This window comes from Geospiza fortis, unplaced genomic scaffold (genome assembly GCF_000277835.1).
Source record: "Geospiza fortis unplaced genomic scaffold, GeoFor_1.0 scaffold333, whole genome shotgun sequence".
NCBI classification, from domain to species: Eukaryota; Metazoa; Chordata; class Aves; order Passeriformes; family Thraupidae; genus Geospiza; species Geospiza fortis.
In genome coordinates, this window is record NW_005054347.1 from 1,630,732 (window position 1) to 1,643,610 (window position 12,879).

General features: G+C 51.4%; 1 protein-coding gene across 2 annotated transcripts in view; it reads right to left on the minus strand.

Annotated features, from left to right (window-relative positions):
• Positions 1 to 249: 249 nt before the first annotated feature.
• The window catches only part of ELOVL1 (ELOVL fatty acid elongase 1), a 13,924-nt gene continuing 1,294 nt past the window's right edge, over positions 250 to 12,879 (minus strand). The window contains exons 2-8 of one of the 2 annotated variants that reach the window (XM_005423098.3): positions 3,949 to 4,010; positions 3,322 to 3,512; positions 3,079 to 3,159; positions 2,816 to 2,872; positions 2,383 to 2,488; positions 2,094 to 2,230; positions 250 to 1,690 (exon numbers count right to left, since the gene is read on the minus strand). In XM_005423098.3, the coding sequence (XP_005423155.1) occupies positions 1,436 to 1,690; positions 2,094 to 2,230; positions 2,383 to 2,488; positions 2,816 to 2,872; positions 3,079 to 3,159; positions 3,322 to 3,512; positions 3,949 to 3,994 (873 nt within the window). In that variant the 5' untranslated portion in view covers positions 3,995 to 4,010 and the 3' untranslated portion in view covers positions 250 to 1,435. The remainder of the gene's footprint in view (positions 1,691 to 2,093; positions 2,231 to 2,382; positions 2,489 to 2,815; positions 2,873 to 3,078; positions 3,160 to 3,321; positions 3,513 to 3,948; positions 4,011 to 12,879) is intronic. The other variant, XM_031058718.1, reaches the window with a different exon arrangement.

Consider the following 12,879-nt stretch of genomic DNA (forward strand, 5'->3'; position numbering starts at 1 on the left):
TTTGACAGGGTGGAGGCACTTTCACAACAGAAGCCTTGACACACATCCAGCCCTGAGCACTGCTCTACCAAAACAGTTGGAAACAATCTGCCATCTGCTTCATCAGCACACAACTCTCACCCTCTTCCCTCAGCACAAACCTGCTACACCAGCTGCTTCTCCCAGCCCTACCTTCAACCACACTGGGCAGGACCAAGCACCTGGAAGAGCTTTTGCTTATATTGAGCCAAGAAAACAAGAAAACAGAGCCATTTCTCCTTCTGTTTGTTTATTTGTGATAGAAGAGCAGCCCAATCTGACAGGGCCTGGCTCCTTCACCTCGTCCTCGAGGCCATCAGCATGTTTTGGTTACAATCAGAGCAGGTGTTGGGCACCAGGCCAGGAGAGCTGCTGCACTGCCTTGCTGAAGGACAGAGCACATCTTCACACAGGCCCAGTCAGATCCACAAAGGCAAGAGGTGCTCACTTAAAACTGCCCTCTACTGTGCTCAGGCTAGGCCAGAGCAGGGCTGGACCCAAGCAGGAGAGCCCAGGAACTGATTTTAGGGGCACTTATTGCTCAAGTCTTGAATTTACAGGAATGGAAGTGGTCCAAGACTAGGCTGAGCTTGGTCTCCCCCACTATGGAGCAAGCCACCAGCTGCCTTAGAGGATCAGGTAAGTGTGGCTTAAGCACACACTGAGCACCCAGCCCAGGCACAAGGACAGCAAGGCAACCTGGGCTTATCACAAGGGGGAAGCCTTTCAGGCTGTCATAGCCCCTGCTATGTACTAGGCACAGGGCATGGGTACCGTACTGGGCAGGTCTGGGCCCTTAAGTCCCATAAGTACTGCCCCTACGTTCTCCACTGACACCTGGGCACAGATGTGCCAGGGCAGGACTCCCAAGCTGGGCACACAGGGACCAGAAGGGACATGCAGCACTGTGGCATGGAACAAAGTGGCACAAGGCATCGTAGAGCAGGAGCACTCACACATGAGCTGGCAGTAACAAGCAGCCAGGGATGAATCTGCTCATCCATACAAGCTCTTGTGAGACAGGGAAGAGGAGAGGGCACCAGGACAGGAAGCGGTCTCTTCTTTTGGTCCTACTCAGAAGGAAATGGCCCCTAGGCAGAAGAGCCAGATGTAGGCACTTGGGGAAAGTTCCTTTGGAAACACTGGAATGGGACTGCAGCCCCACAGCTGTGATGCAGGCAGCTGCCTCTCTGCTCAGCAACACTGAGAAATAGCACAAGCCCTCCCAGGAGCAGAAGTGGCCCATGGCTGCTCAGAGCAGAGGGGCTGAGCATGCAGACAGGGGACAGCAGGACTGGGCACAGGGGTACAACAGTCTGTAGGCACTTGACTTGGCTAGTGGCACCCAGGAGCAGAGGGACAGGTCCCAGCTGCCTCTGCCCCGGGGCTCTCATTGGCTCTGGGAGCACTTTACCCTCTAGTTGGCTTTGACCTTGCCATTGGTGACAGTGCCATTTTCATGGATGCTGCTACCGTTGTGCTGGGCTGCTTGTTGAGGCACCCTGGGCAACCGCTTGCCCTTGGTGTAGGACTGGTACCAAAAGTTGGAGAAGAGGATGAAGAAGATGGTCCCATAAATCCAGATAAGGTGAATGAAGATGGGGAACTGGTATTGGCAGTTGGGCATGAAGTAATACTGGGAGATGTGGACGGAGACAATCACAAACTGTGCCTGGGAGCAAGGCAGAGTAAGAACAAGTTATTAATGGGAGCAGGGTCAGGGAACCTACTAGAGACCTTATTTTTAAAGGCAACACCTAGACTCCTTTCCCAGTCTAAAGCGGAGTTCGTTATAGTGAGGCATTCAGCAGCAGCTGGAAGAGGCAGGCACAAGTCTCAGAGCAGCGTATGCCTCTCACCTCCCAGCACAGCTACAGCCCAGGAGCTGAACAGCACCCACACCCCAATCAAGCTGGTAGGGCTATCAGAGGCCCACAGTGGGGCAGAGCTGCTAAAAACTCAGAGCAATACTCTACAGAGGGGACAACTGCTGCTGAGGCTGCACCTTTCAAAGGTACAAGGGCTGGCCTGCCCTTCACATCAGGCACATGCTTTGCTCTACCACACAGACTCACCAGCTGGATAGCTGTGATGTGCTTCTTCCACCACAGGTACTTCTGAAAGGCAGGTCCTGCTGCTGAGAGCCCATAGTAGAAATACATGACAACATGCACCATGGAATTGATCATGGCATGGAATGAGCCCATTCCCCCTGTTAAGATAGATTTTCCTTAGTGTAAGTCAATACTCCACAGCAGTGAGCACTACACAGAGCTGCTAAGAGCCCAACAGGGCCAAAAACCCCTTCTCAGCATGCTGGGGTAACCCTACCCAATCCCTGCACCCAGACAGTTGCCATCTTACCTGGACCAAACTTGGCTCCCCACCACCAGCTCCATGGCAGAACAGAGTGGTGGAAAAGGTGCAGGAATGTGACCTGCTCATTCTTCTTCCGCAGGACAAAGATCACCTGCAATGAAAGCCCAACAGCATTAAGAACCTGCAGCCTGGGAGTAGCTAGAGCAGGCTGGGCCACTAATCCAGTGTGCGCTCTCAATGATGCTTCCCTCCCCCCCCACTCATTAGCATCCCCCATTAGGTCACCCCACAGCTTCCAGAGCTGAAACATGTAAAGAGTGGCCTCAGCACCAACATTCCAGGGTGGCCTCCTTGGCAGTGATGCCAGACAGAAGCACTACCAGGTCAGACTGGAAGGGCTACAAAAGCACCTACCCCAAATACACTGGGCTCAGCTCCCTGCCCAGCAAGTGGTGAAAAGGCCTTCTCAGTAACTCACCGTGTCTGTCAGTTCGATGAACTTGGAGAAAACAAAGAGCCAAGCAACACTGACCATCTGTAACAGAACAGGTTAACATCAGAGACCTGCCTCAGCCTGAGCAAGCCCAGTGAGTGAAGGGCTTCCTACAGTTACCCTGGCATGAAACCAAGGCCCAGAGACTACACATCCTCTGCCTCAGGAAAGGCAGGAGCTGTGACCCTGCCATCCAAACAGAAGCACTAAAGGCCCCCCCACTTATCAGGAGAGGGATGAGAACTCACCCTGAGGGCCTTGGGGTCCTGTGAGAAGTCCACAGGGTCACATCGCCAGGTGTACCCAGTGAGCCACCCTGCCATCAGGAACTGCAACAAGAGCATCCATCAGCGTGAGGCCTAAGACATCACCCACTGCACATCAATTTCTGCACAGAAGGGCAGGGAACAGCCAGGAAAAGGGCTCCCCATCACCCACACAGCCTGCACACGCTGCTTTACACATGCCCGACCAAGCTACCAACAACTCACCTCATAGACTATGTAAAGTGAGAGTCCCACCAGAAAGAAGTTGTATAGCACCATAAACTTCTTCAGGTTTAGAGGCTTCCTGTTGGCCATTAGCCGGGGACCCAAGGATAGGACAAAGTAGACATATCCCAGAAGGATGCCCATCACAAGGAACGGGGACTGCATCAGTGGATAATCAGCGATGCGGGGGTCTGCAGAGAGAGCCACAGTGCAGAGCAGTTAGCATCCTCACCCCAGCCTGCTGCCAGCACTGCTACTGCCACAGCAGAGGCACAGACATGGCAATCCTGCTCTAGGACATGAGTGCAAGTAGGGAAGCAGTCTGGGAGCAGAGGCTGGTGAAGTCAGACTCAGCACAGTATAGCCTGAAGCCATGCTGCAGGGCAGCCTGGAGATCATCTGCCCAGGAGAACACAAGTGCCCCAAACCAATTTACACAGGCACTGATGCAAGACAGCCTCATAACAGGCAGTACAAAACCCCTGGAGCTGCATCTGAGTAAGGGCAAAGGCAGGATGCAGTTACACCAAGGGGTGCTTCAGGGATGACAGACCACCCCCCAGTGCCTCTGGCACCTAAAGCATGTAGTGCTACCTGTCTGATAGCTGGGCAGAGCCAAACACTGACCTGCTTTCTTCATGAAGTCCTGATACATAGTCACAATCCCCTCCATCGTGGTGGCAGTGTCTCTGTGGAAAGAGGCAGGGAAGATCAAGCAGCTGTTTTCCCAGGACAGCAGCCTACAGAGCACAGTCCTGCAGATCAGTAAACTCCAAGCCCAATTTCAGAGAAACAGTCATGCATCTGCCCATTGTTGCTTTCAGCTGATCACACACCAGAATCCACTTTCCAGCTGAGCTACAGGGCACCTCACTTCTCACAGAGCCTGGCTCTGTTTCCCCAGCTCTGCTGGGAACCCCATCATCAAATGCCAGCAGTCCTTCCAAGGCAAGAACCCAACATTTCAAGCCAGCTAGGAAAGCTTCCAACCTCAGCACTGTATCTCCAGCCCCTTAATCTTGCTCCTGCTGTGCAAGCTCAAGCATTATCATCCACAGGCACCATGACATTGCCAGCAGCATTGGCAGCCACACCTACTCAGCACAATTCTCTGTCTGACCCTGGAGCAGAGATGCAGGGCTGGCCCACACTCTCCACAGCACAGTGCCTTTATGGTCAGCTTTGGGCTCCTGCCCACTGATTCCCACCACAGAAGCAGCACATCACCACTGGCAGGCCCATTACATGAGGAAGGAAATCCATCAGTTCAGAAACAAACATCAGTTTCTGATGCCAAAGTTCCTGGTTTCACATCCTTGCACAAAACTCTCCGGACAAGAAACTACTACCACATAACCTAGTACCTCAGAGGCCAGGTGCATCCTGCTTGGCAATGGCATTTCCACTCCCCTTCCAGACAGGAGAAAGTCATATGATGGAAGGCTGCAGGGAGAAGGACTGGCACTCCCCAGACTTGGTCATCCTCAGTATGAATACACACCAGAAAGTGATCTGGGCAGATGCTCTCCAGAAAAGCAGGATGGGCTCTTACTGCTGCACGCAAGTTTTAAACACCCTCACCCATTCCCTGTGCTCCCAAACCTCTCCCCAGCCCACAGGACACCAGAGCAGCAGGAAGGAAGGCAGAACATAGGCCCAGCCTCACCTGACTCATCCATCTGCAAGGGAGGCATTCCCCACAGCTGCTACCAGACACTCCACCTACCCCTTCCCTCCAAGAAGGTGCATGGAGTCACAGCCCACGCATGGCCTGGGGAAATGGGTCCCCAGCCCAGTCTTCCCAGGAGGTATATTGCTGCCACCACCAGGAAGCACATGGCCTCTTCCAGACCAGCAGCCAGGAAGCTGAAGCCAGAGTACCCTTCTTCCCAGTAAGGTCCCTGAGTACTCGGCAGCCACTGCCACCTCAAGCCCTCACCAGCCAACACCAGCACTGCTCCCTCAGCTTCACAGCAAGAGGAAGAACTCACTGCCGTCTTTCCTGTAGGCAGGGTGGCAGCCGACACTTCCTGTGCAGAGCTACCAGGCACCTCCATGGCAGGCTTTACCAGTAGTAATCTTCAGGGGGCCTGGCACGCAGCATTCTGGCTCACCATTCCCTGCAAATCAGTTTGGTGCAGCAGTGGAGCTGGCTCTGTGCCTGCCCAGTCATCCCCTCTGCATTCCTCCAGACTGGGGAGTGCCACCTAACCTCTCTGCAAGGGCAGCAGGCAGGAAGAGGTCTCCTCCTTCACCTCAATCCTCCAAAACACCCATTCCCCCAAGCAAGGCTCCAGAGCAATCTGCACCACCATGCAGCCCAAGGACAGAGCCCCAGAAGTTTTGCTGTGTTTCAGAAAGCACAGAAGGTGGTTCCTTGTGCCATCTTGGAGGCAGATAGAGCAATAGGGCAAAGCCCATTTAGGACCGATCCCCCCACATATCACCTCAGCAGCAAAATACCTGCTCACTCTCCCAAGCAAGGTTTCCAAGGGTTTAATAGCAAGTAATACTCATTTGTAGTATCACCATGATGCAAGTAATATTTAAGGTTCTGGGTACTGCCAAGATAATCCACTCACCACGTGCAGCAAAGGCCAGCTAAAAGTGTAGCAGGAACTACTGCATCCTTAAGAGACACTCAAGGCTCAGCTATGGGAAACACAGTAAGCACAAGTCTGGAAAGCTGCTGAGCTTTATGTTGCTCTAATGGCTAAGAGCAAGCTCCAAACTTGTCTGTCTAGTTTTAGCTTTCAACCACTACATCCAGCTACACCTTTATTTGCTAGATTGAGGAGCCCTCAAGAGTTAGTTCCCAGCAGAGGCACCTGACTATTCAAGGTCTGTGTTTATCTTATCAAGGTGAATGAGTCAGCCTTACTACAGGTCCAGGGCAGAGACAAAAATCCTACCAAGTACTTACCTATTTTGAGCAGGCTAGGATGAGAAGAGAGTGTCAGCTGTCTTTGAGCTCAGAGCTACATCTCACACTGCAGGAACACACTTCAGCTCAGACACTATGGATCACTTCCCTGACCCCAGGCCAAAACCTCCAGTACCACTGGCCAACTAGGACTCAGCTCAAAACAATTCAGGGTCCATGACAGCTATCCCCCCAAGCAGTGGGAGAAGCCCATTTCAAACCAGAACTAGCACAGAAGTGCCCACCAGCGTGAACAGTAACAAGTCTGCCTTACTGCTGTTTTGTGAAGCACCTCTGACATTCCTGCAGCCACACATGCCACAGAAGTTGGGAGGCATTGGACTTGTCCTGAACAAGGCTCTGGGCAAGCATCAGGATTTCTACCAAGACAGAAATAGTAGAATTATGCTACTAGTAGAATTATAGGCCCTTGTGGAAAAGACCTATAAGTTTTCCTTGGTTTCTCTAGGCAGAACAACATCCTGCTAAATTAAGCTAACAGAGCAACCACATCTCCAGAGAAACCCCTGAGGTCTTCAGGTCTTTGGGAGACCTGGCATCTGTCCCCACTGGCATGCTACATCATCCTACATCAAAGTGACCAAAGTATGCCTTGCTCAGTGAGCAGATGCAGGTATGTCTTGCCCTCCTCTGTCCCTCAAGGGGCAGTCACTGACCTTGGGGTGTTGACAGTTGAGCAGCAAAGTGGGAGTTGCAGGGCACACCCAAGAGTTACCTTCGCTAGGCAGGGGGATGTGAAGTGCACTTGCCTGCCTAAACCATGACTGCTCCATGCCAGCCTTTCTACTGTAGGCAGGGGTTTTCCAGCACAGAGCACCAACTGTCCAGGAACCTGAACTCTTCGACACTTTGAGAGAGGTTCATCATCCAGACAGGCATCGGCTCTTACTGCACTCCACGCTACACTGCACATCACACACTGCAGGTGTTCACAGCTCAGTGGTTGGATCTGTCCTCTCTGCACATGGGGGACATTTACTTTAATTCCTCCTAAATCCTAACCTTCTTAAGCAAGGAGTTGGGAACAGATGCAGAACCCAAAGCTGAGCCTTGAACATCTGAAGAGAAATCAAGCAAATAGGTCCAAGCATCCCAAATGAGCAGGAACCCTAGGGGCCCAAACACACCCCAGATGATACAGAGAAACCTTGCAACACCTCTCCTATCTCTCAGCAACAGGGAGTCTCTTCCCCATGTCAGACAAAAAGTTCCCACTATTTGCAAACTAGGGTATCAGGCCACAATCTGCTCCAGTAACCAACATCAAGGATTAAATACTTGCTTACACCAAGCAATGTGTAGACTGCATATTTGCAGCAAGCTATACAGCTAATTAGTGCAACTTCAGCAGCAACAGCAAGGCCTTTTACGACCAGCCCCGGTCAGGCCACAGCCCTGTCAGAACCATGACAATGACAGAGACCAGAGTTAGTTTTGTTAACAGCCTTGCAGGGCACACATCTCCCCACACAACTATCTGCAAGCAACAGACTCTGCCCCAGACAGCGAACACTCCTACTCCTCAGCATTCAGGTCAGAAATCAGTCCTATAATAAGTGCAAAAGCAAACACCCTCATCTCCCCACTAGTTTAATTAAAGGCAGCACCAAAACCATCTGGTAGGTGGCCACAGAGCTGCCACCCCAGGGAGAGCTGGCACAGGGCCCTTGCTGAACTGGCTAAAGCAGGCCTGGCCCTGTAGGGCTTCCCAGGGAGTAGCAGCCCTCAAAGGTCAGGAGATAATCAGTTGGCCAGATGTGAAACTAACTCACATCCCTGGCCTACAAGCTGGCAACAACGCTTGCTGCCTGATGCAGCTTTGAGCTCCACCACCTCTCAGGAAAAGGCATCTTCCTCCTCCAGCTCCCCACCACAGCACCCACCCAGTTGCCTGGCATTCCAGAAAGTTACCATGGGGTCCAGCAAAGGCTGCACACAGCCCCATGTGCCCATGAACTATATCCCTCTGCAGAAAAGTGGAACTGATCAAGCCAGCCACAGACAGGAGTGTGTACTGCACACACAAGGCTGGCACCACAAAACATCACCACCAAGAGCTGACAGCCACAGCTTCAGCAGCTTTCCTGAGCTTATGCACAAGCGAATCCAGCAAGATGAGCAACATGCAAATTTATCTGCCCCAAACAACACACAGGTAGCAAGGCAGACAGAGCAAGACAAGAGAGAGAAGGAGCCCAGCCCGCAATAAGCTGCAAACCCCTTAGAGTGGGATCACTCTAAGACTGAAGTGTACAGTGAAGCACAGCAAACTGAATTTGGATCTCCACTGTTGCTCTGCACTCAGTGAAAGGGAGAGGGGCTTGTAACCAGGAAGTACACACTTATTTCACACACAGCATCTCCTAACACCAGCTCAAACACATGCAACAGAGGCCACTCAACAGGAGAGCTGTATTCAAGTACACTTGCATTCCTGCTAATAACTTGAGTCTTCAGTGAATGGCTGAAATTAAGACAGCATTGCCCACATGCTTCCAAAGTCATGTTTTTTCTCCAAAGAAATCAGTATAAAGACATGCCTGTCACCAGCTCACCAGCCACAGAAGACAAGTCTGGCAGGACAACTAGAGCTTCTATGTTTTAAGTGTGGAAAGTCACACCAACAGATATGGGCAGTAAAGCAACTCTGCTAGCCTGGCACATCAGCTCTGAGGACTTAAGGCAAACTCTGATTGGAATTTGAGAACAACCAGTCCCAGAACTCCATTCACAACCTAACTACAAAGGCTGCAAGGAAACTTTACGCTAGCAGCACCAGATAAGTTTTCCTATTTGAATCCTATCCATTAGTCTCTTCCTCTGGCTCACATGCTTCATGTCAAAGGACATGGCTGACAACCTGGTGCCGTATGCTCTACACCAGCATATTCTGAAGTCAGTACAGGAGGTACTGCGAGACATAAGGGATGCAACCTCTCAAAGTTATGATATGTAACAGCTCTTGCAAGAGCTACCATTGCAACCAGTGAGGGAATCACACTGGGTGGGTGCTGCTCCTGGCACATTGGACCCAAGTGGCAGGAAGTGCCCTGCCTGAAGTTAAGCAGTTTCCTCATCCTCACCAAGTGTGTGTTAATACCCTACCACTCTCTCACGCAGTGGCTGTAAAATCCTGAGGCCTTTGGATAGCATCCTACAAACAGATTAAGCTCTCCCCTTCCCATACTCACTGGAAGCAGGGAAAGCAAGAGGAGACTCCCAGATTAGCAGGAGAGCTCTGACTGACAGTCAGTGTGGCACCTCACAAGCTTTCAGAGAAAGGGGGACATCCATTGCAATAGGGTTTGGTAACCTCATACAAAAATCAAGGCAGATAATCAGACTTCAAGGTCCCACAAGAGCATACCAAGAGCAGTAAGAGGTTTAATATGCACAGCATACTTTTTTCAGGGGCAGCACTTCCTCAAGCTGTAAAGAGTAGGTTTACTCCTTATCACATCCAAAGCTGGTGGCTGCATATTCAGAGAACTGATATCAGTAGAGATGAGAGCAGATGAGATGAGGAAAAAAAAAACCAAAACAGAAAAGGCAACATTAGAAAGAAAATCTGACAAAGCAAGGAATGAAGGAGTAAAGAAGGAAGGAAAAAAGAAACAGTTTGAGATACCTACCAGAAGAAGTGGAAAAAAAGCTATTTCCTTTCTGAATAACCATATTGATCTGTCACTCCCTCATACAGCACCAGGTGAAGGGGGAAGGTAGAGATGGCTGAGCTCCCTCTCTGAAGTGAAAGCACCCAGCAGCCCCCCAGAGTGCACAGAGCACACTCAGGAAGGACAGAACTGGGCAGGTGACAGCAGGACAGGCAGGGCTACATTGGCCTAGGCCAACTTCTAACACCTGCATCCAAAATCGGGTCAACCTTCTAAAGCCACCTAGCAAAGAAACAGAGTACTTCTATCTGGAGGTGGGACAGGCTGCACCACCGCACTCATCTCTGGTTTTAATCACTATGCAAATGCCTCAGTACAAGGCTTCACCTCTGTTCTCACAGCCCTGGCTGTGATCATGATGCAGTAATGATTAGTGTGGTCTGCCCCACTCAGGCCTGTACATTAATTAGACAGGTACGGCAAGACAAGACGGACATTAAAATCTACAAAGCAAGATGTAGAAAGGAAAGACTCACAAATTCCCTCCAACAGCTTTATTTTGACTATTCAAGGACACCAGGTATGAACCCAGAGACACTTCTCAACAAGACAAGGGGCCACTGCCTGGAACTTACCATGGCACCAGCTTTGGGTCATGCACCTTCCACACCAAGAAGGCAGTGTAGTCACACAATCTTCTAACAAGAGAGCAGGACATTCTCTGACAGTACGAAGATGTCATAGTCCAGTAGCACAGTATACGCACCTAGAACCCAACATGCCTGAGGCTTAATGGTTACCACATTCAAGGAGGTTCACAGCCTTCCAAGCACAAAGAAAGTGAAGTGTGAAGCCTGGCTATCTCAACACAGGTGTAGATTGACCACTCAAAGTCAGTGCATTTGCTTCTACTGCTGTACAGACAGGGAAAGCCTCTTAGGGTTAAATAGAAGCAGCATGAGTTATAAGATCCGTGTGCACAGAGCAAATCTTAAACTACGAGAGCAAGCTAGCTGATCTGATCCACAGGGTAAGAGAGCTCCTCGCCACAAAGCTTGAGAACTTACTGCCAGTGACAGTTCACCACCCCAACCCATCCCAGAGTGAAGAATCAACCCTATGACACACGAAATCAAGAAACATCAGACCCAGTTACCACCTCCACCATCTTCAAGCCACTAAAGGCTCAGAATGCAGACAACAGCCTGATGGTAGGGAATAGGCTGTGGCAGCTGCAACTTGTCATCTCTGAGCAACAGCAGCCCCACAACTCCTGCAGGGAAGAGTCCTGGCTCCTGGGGACTGTCTCCTCCCTGTAAGAGCCCAAGCTGCCTCACCTGTTTGACTGGCAAGAACCAGATTTTCCAGCCCAAGTACTCCCACCATCTGACAGCCAGCAGGGCACAACTACCAGAACTCCAACACAAAAGCACAGAAACACAGAGCATCTCTTGTGCCATCACAGGCACCACTCCCAGTGTCCCTTGTAAGCATCTCAGGCTGAGTGCTCACTGTGCTGTAACCCCCAGCAGAAAAGAAGAAAGCATTCACCTGAAACATTCAAGGACAGCACCCAGTAAAGCGCCTGCCCCTAACACCAGCTTCAGAGGTTCCTCAGGATGCAAAGCTTTTCTCCCCTGGGAGAGAAAGGGGACACTATGCAACTTTGATAAGCTCCCTTATTTATCTCTAACATATAGTATGAGACACCTCTAGGTCAGAGTGAGCTTTTACTCCCAAGTCTCAGTTTTAACAGTGCTTTCATATTGCACTTCTTCCCTGAAGGACAACATAATTCCTCCCCCACCAACAGGCTTTCAGGAAACAAAAATAAGAACACAAATGAGGCAGGACCACAGAGGTCCAGGCTGTGTGGGTGGCACAGCTTAATCCCCACAGCAAGATGTAGCAAGTAGATGCTGCAACAACTGGCATCTTGCTGTTTCTCATAGGAAAAGGCTATTAGCAGCAGCTCACACCCATGAGCTAGAGGGGCTCCCTAGGAAAGAGATAAGGCACAGCAGTCTCAGCCAAGCCCCAAGGACTCAGCGAGCTGTTTGACTCTAAACTACCCTCAAGAAGCTGCCCAGCAGGTCTAGTGGGAAGGTCAGCTCCATCCAGCTAGGAATCTGCCCTGGCTGCATTCTGGTAGAAGAGAAGGTGGTCAGATTGGGACAGCACAGCAGGATGGATGCACTGTTGCACAGGCAATCCTGGCCTCCAGGAGGGGAAGAGATGCTCTGAGGAAATGCAGGTAAAGTACCCAGTGTTATTCCATGCTGCCCACTGAGCAGAGGAAGGGGTATTCACCCCACTTTTCCCTGCCTTCAGAACCAACATGATCAGTCACAGGGAAAGCACCTGACAGCCCCTCTGCAGGCAGCAGCCCAGGCACTGAGGCATAGACTGCCGCCCTCAAAGCTTAGCCTCTTGTTGCAATGCCTATTTATGCTGCCGCATTTAGTCTGTTACAACGTAAAAATAAGTAGCTTTTCCAGCTTCCCCTTCGCTACAACAGAGGAACTAGTCCACGCAAAGATATCTACACACCAAGCCCTGTACTGCCAGTGGTTATCGAGTGGTCAAGGAAGCACAGACCAGTGTGAACGACCATACCAGTGCCAGGTCAGCCCGAAGCCAGGCAACTGCTGCTACCAGGGGGGTAACAGTGACCTCCTCCTCCTCCTACTACCAGAGGGGTGACAGTGACCTCCTCCTCCTGCTACCAGGGGGCTGACAGTGACCTCCTCCTCCTGCCGCCGCGTTCCAGAGCGAGGGCCAGCGGGAGACCAAGCACCTACACGAGCCGGCACTCAAAGCTGACATTGTGTCGCAGCAGCGGGGGAGGCCTGGTACTGCCACCCGGCCCGGAGGAGGAGGGAAGAGCCATCTGAATGGTTACATTGATGCCGACGGCTGGGTAAAAGAAAGCTGCCCGGCCGCCGGGGGCTGCTCGCTCCCCGCTGCAGAGAAGCCCCAGGAGACCACGGCCCCCGGCTG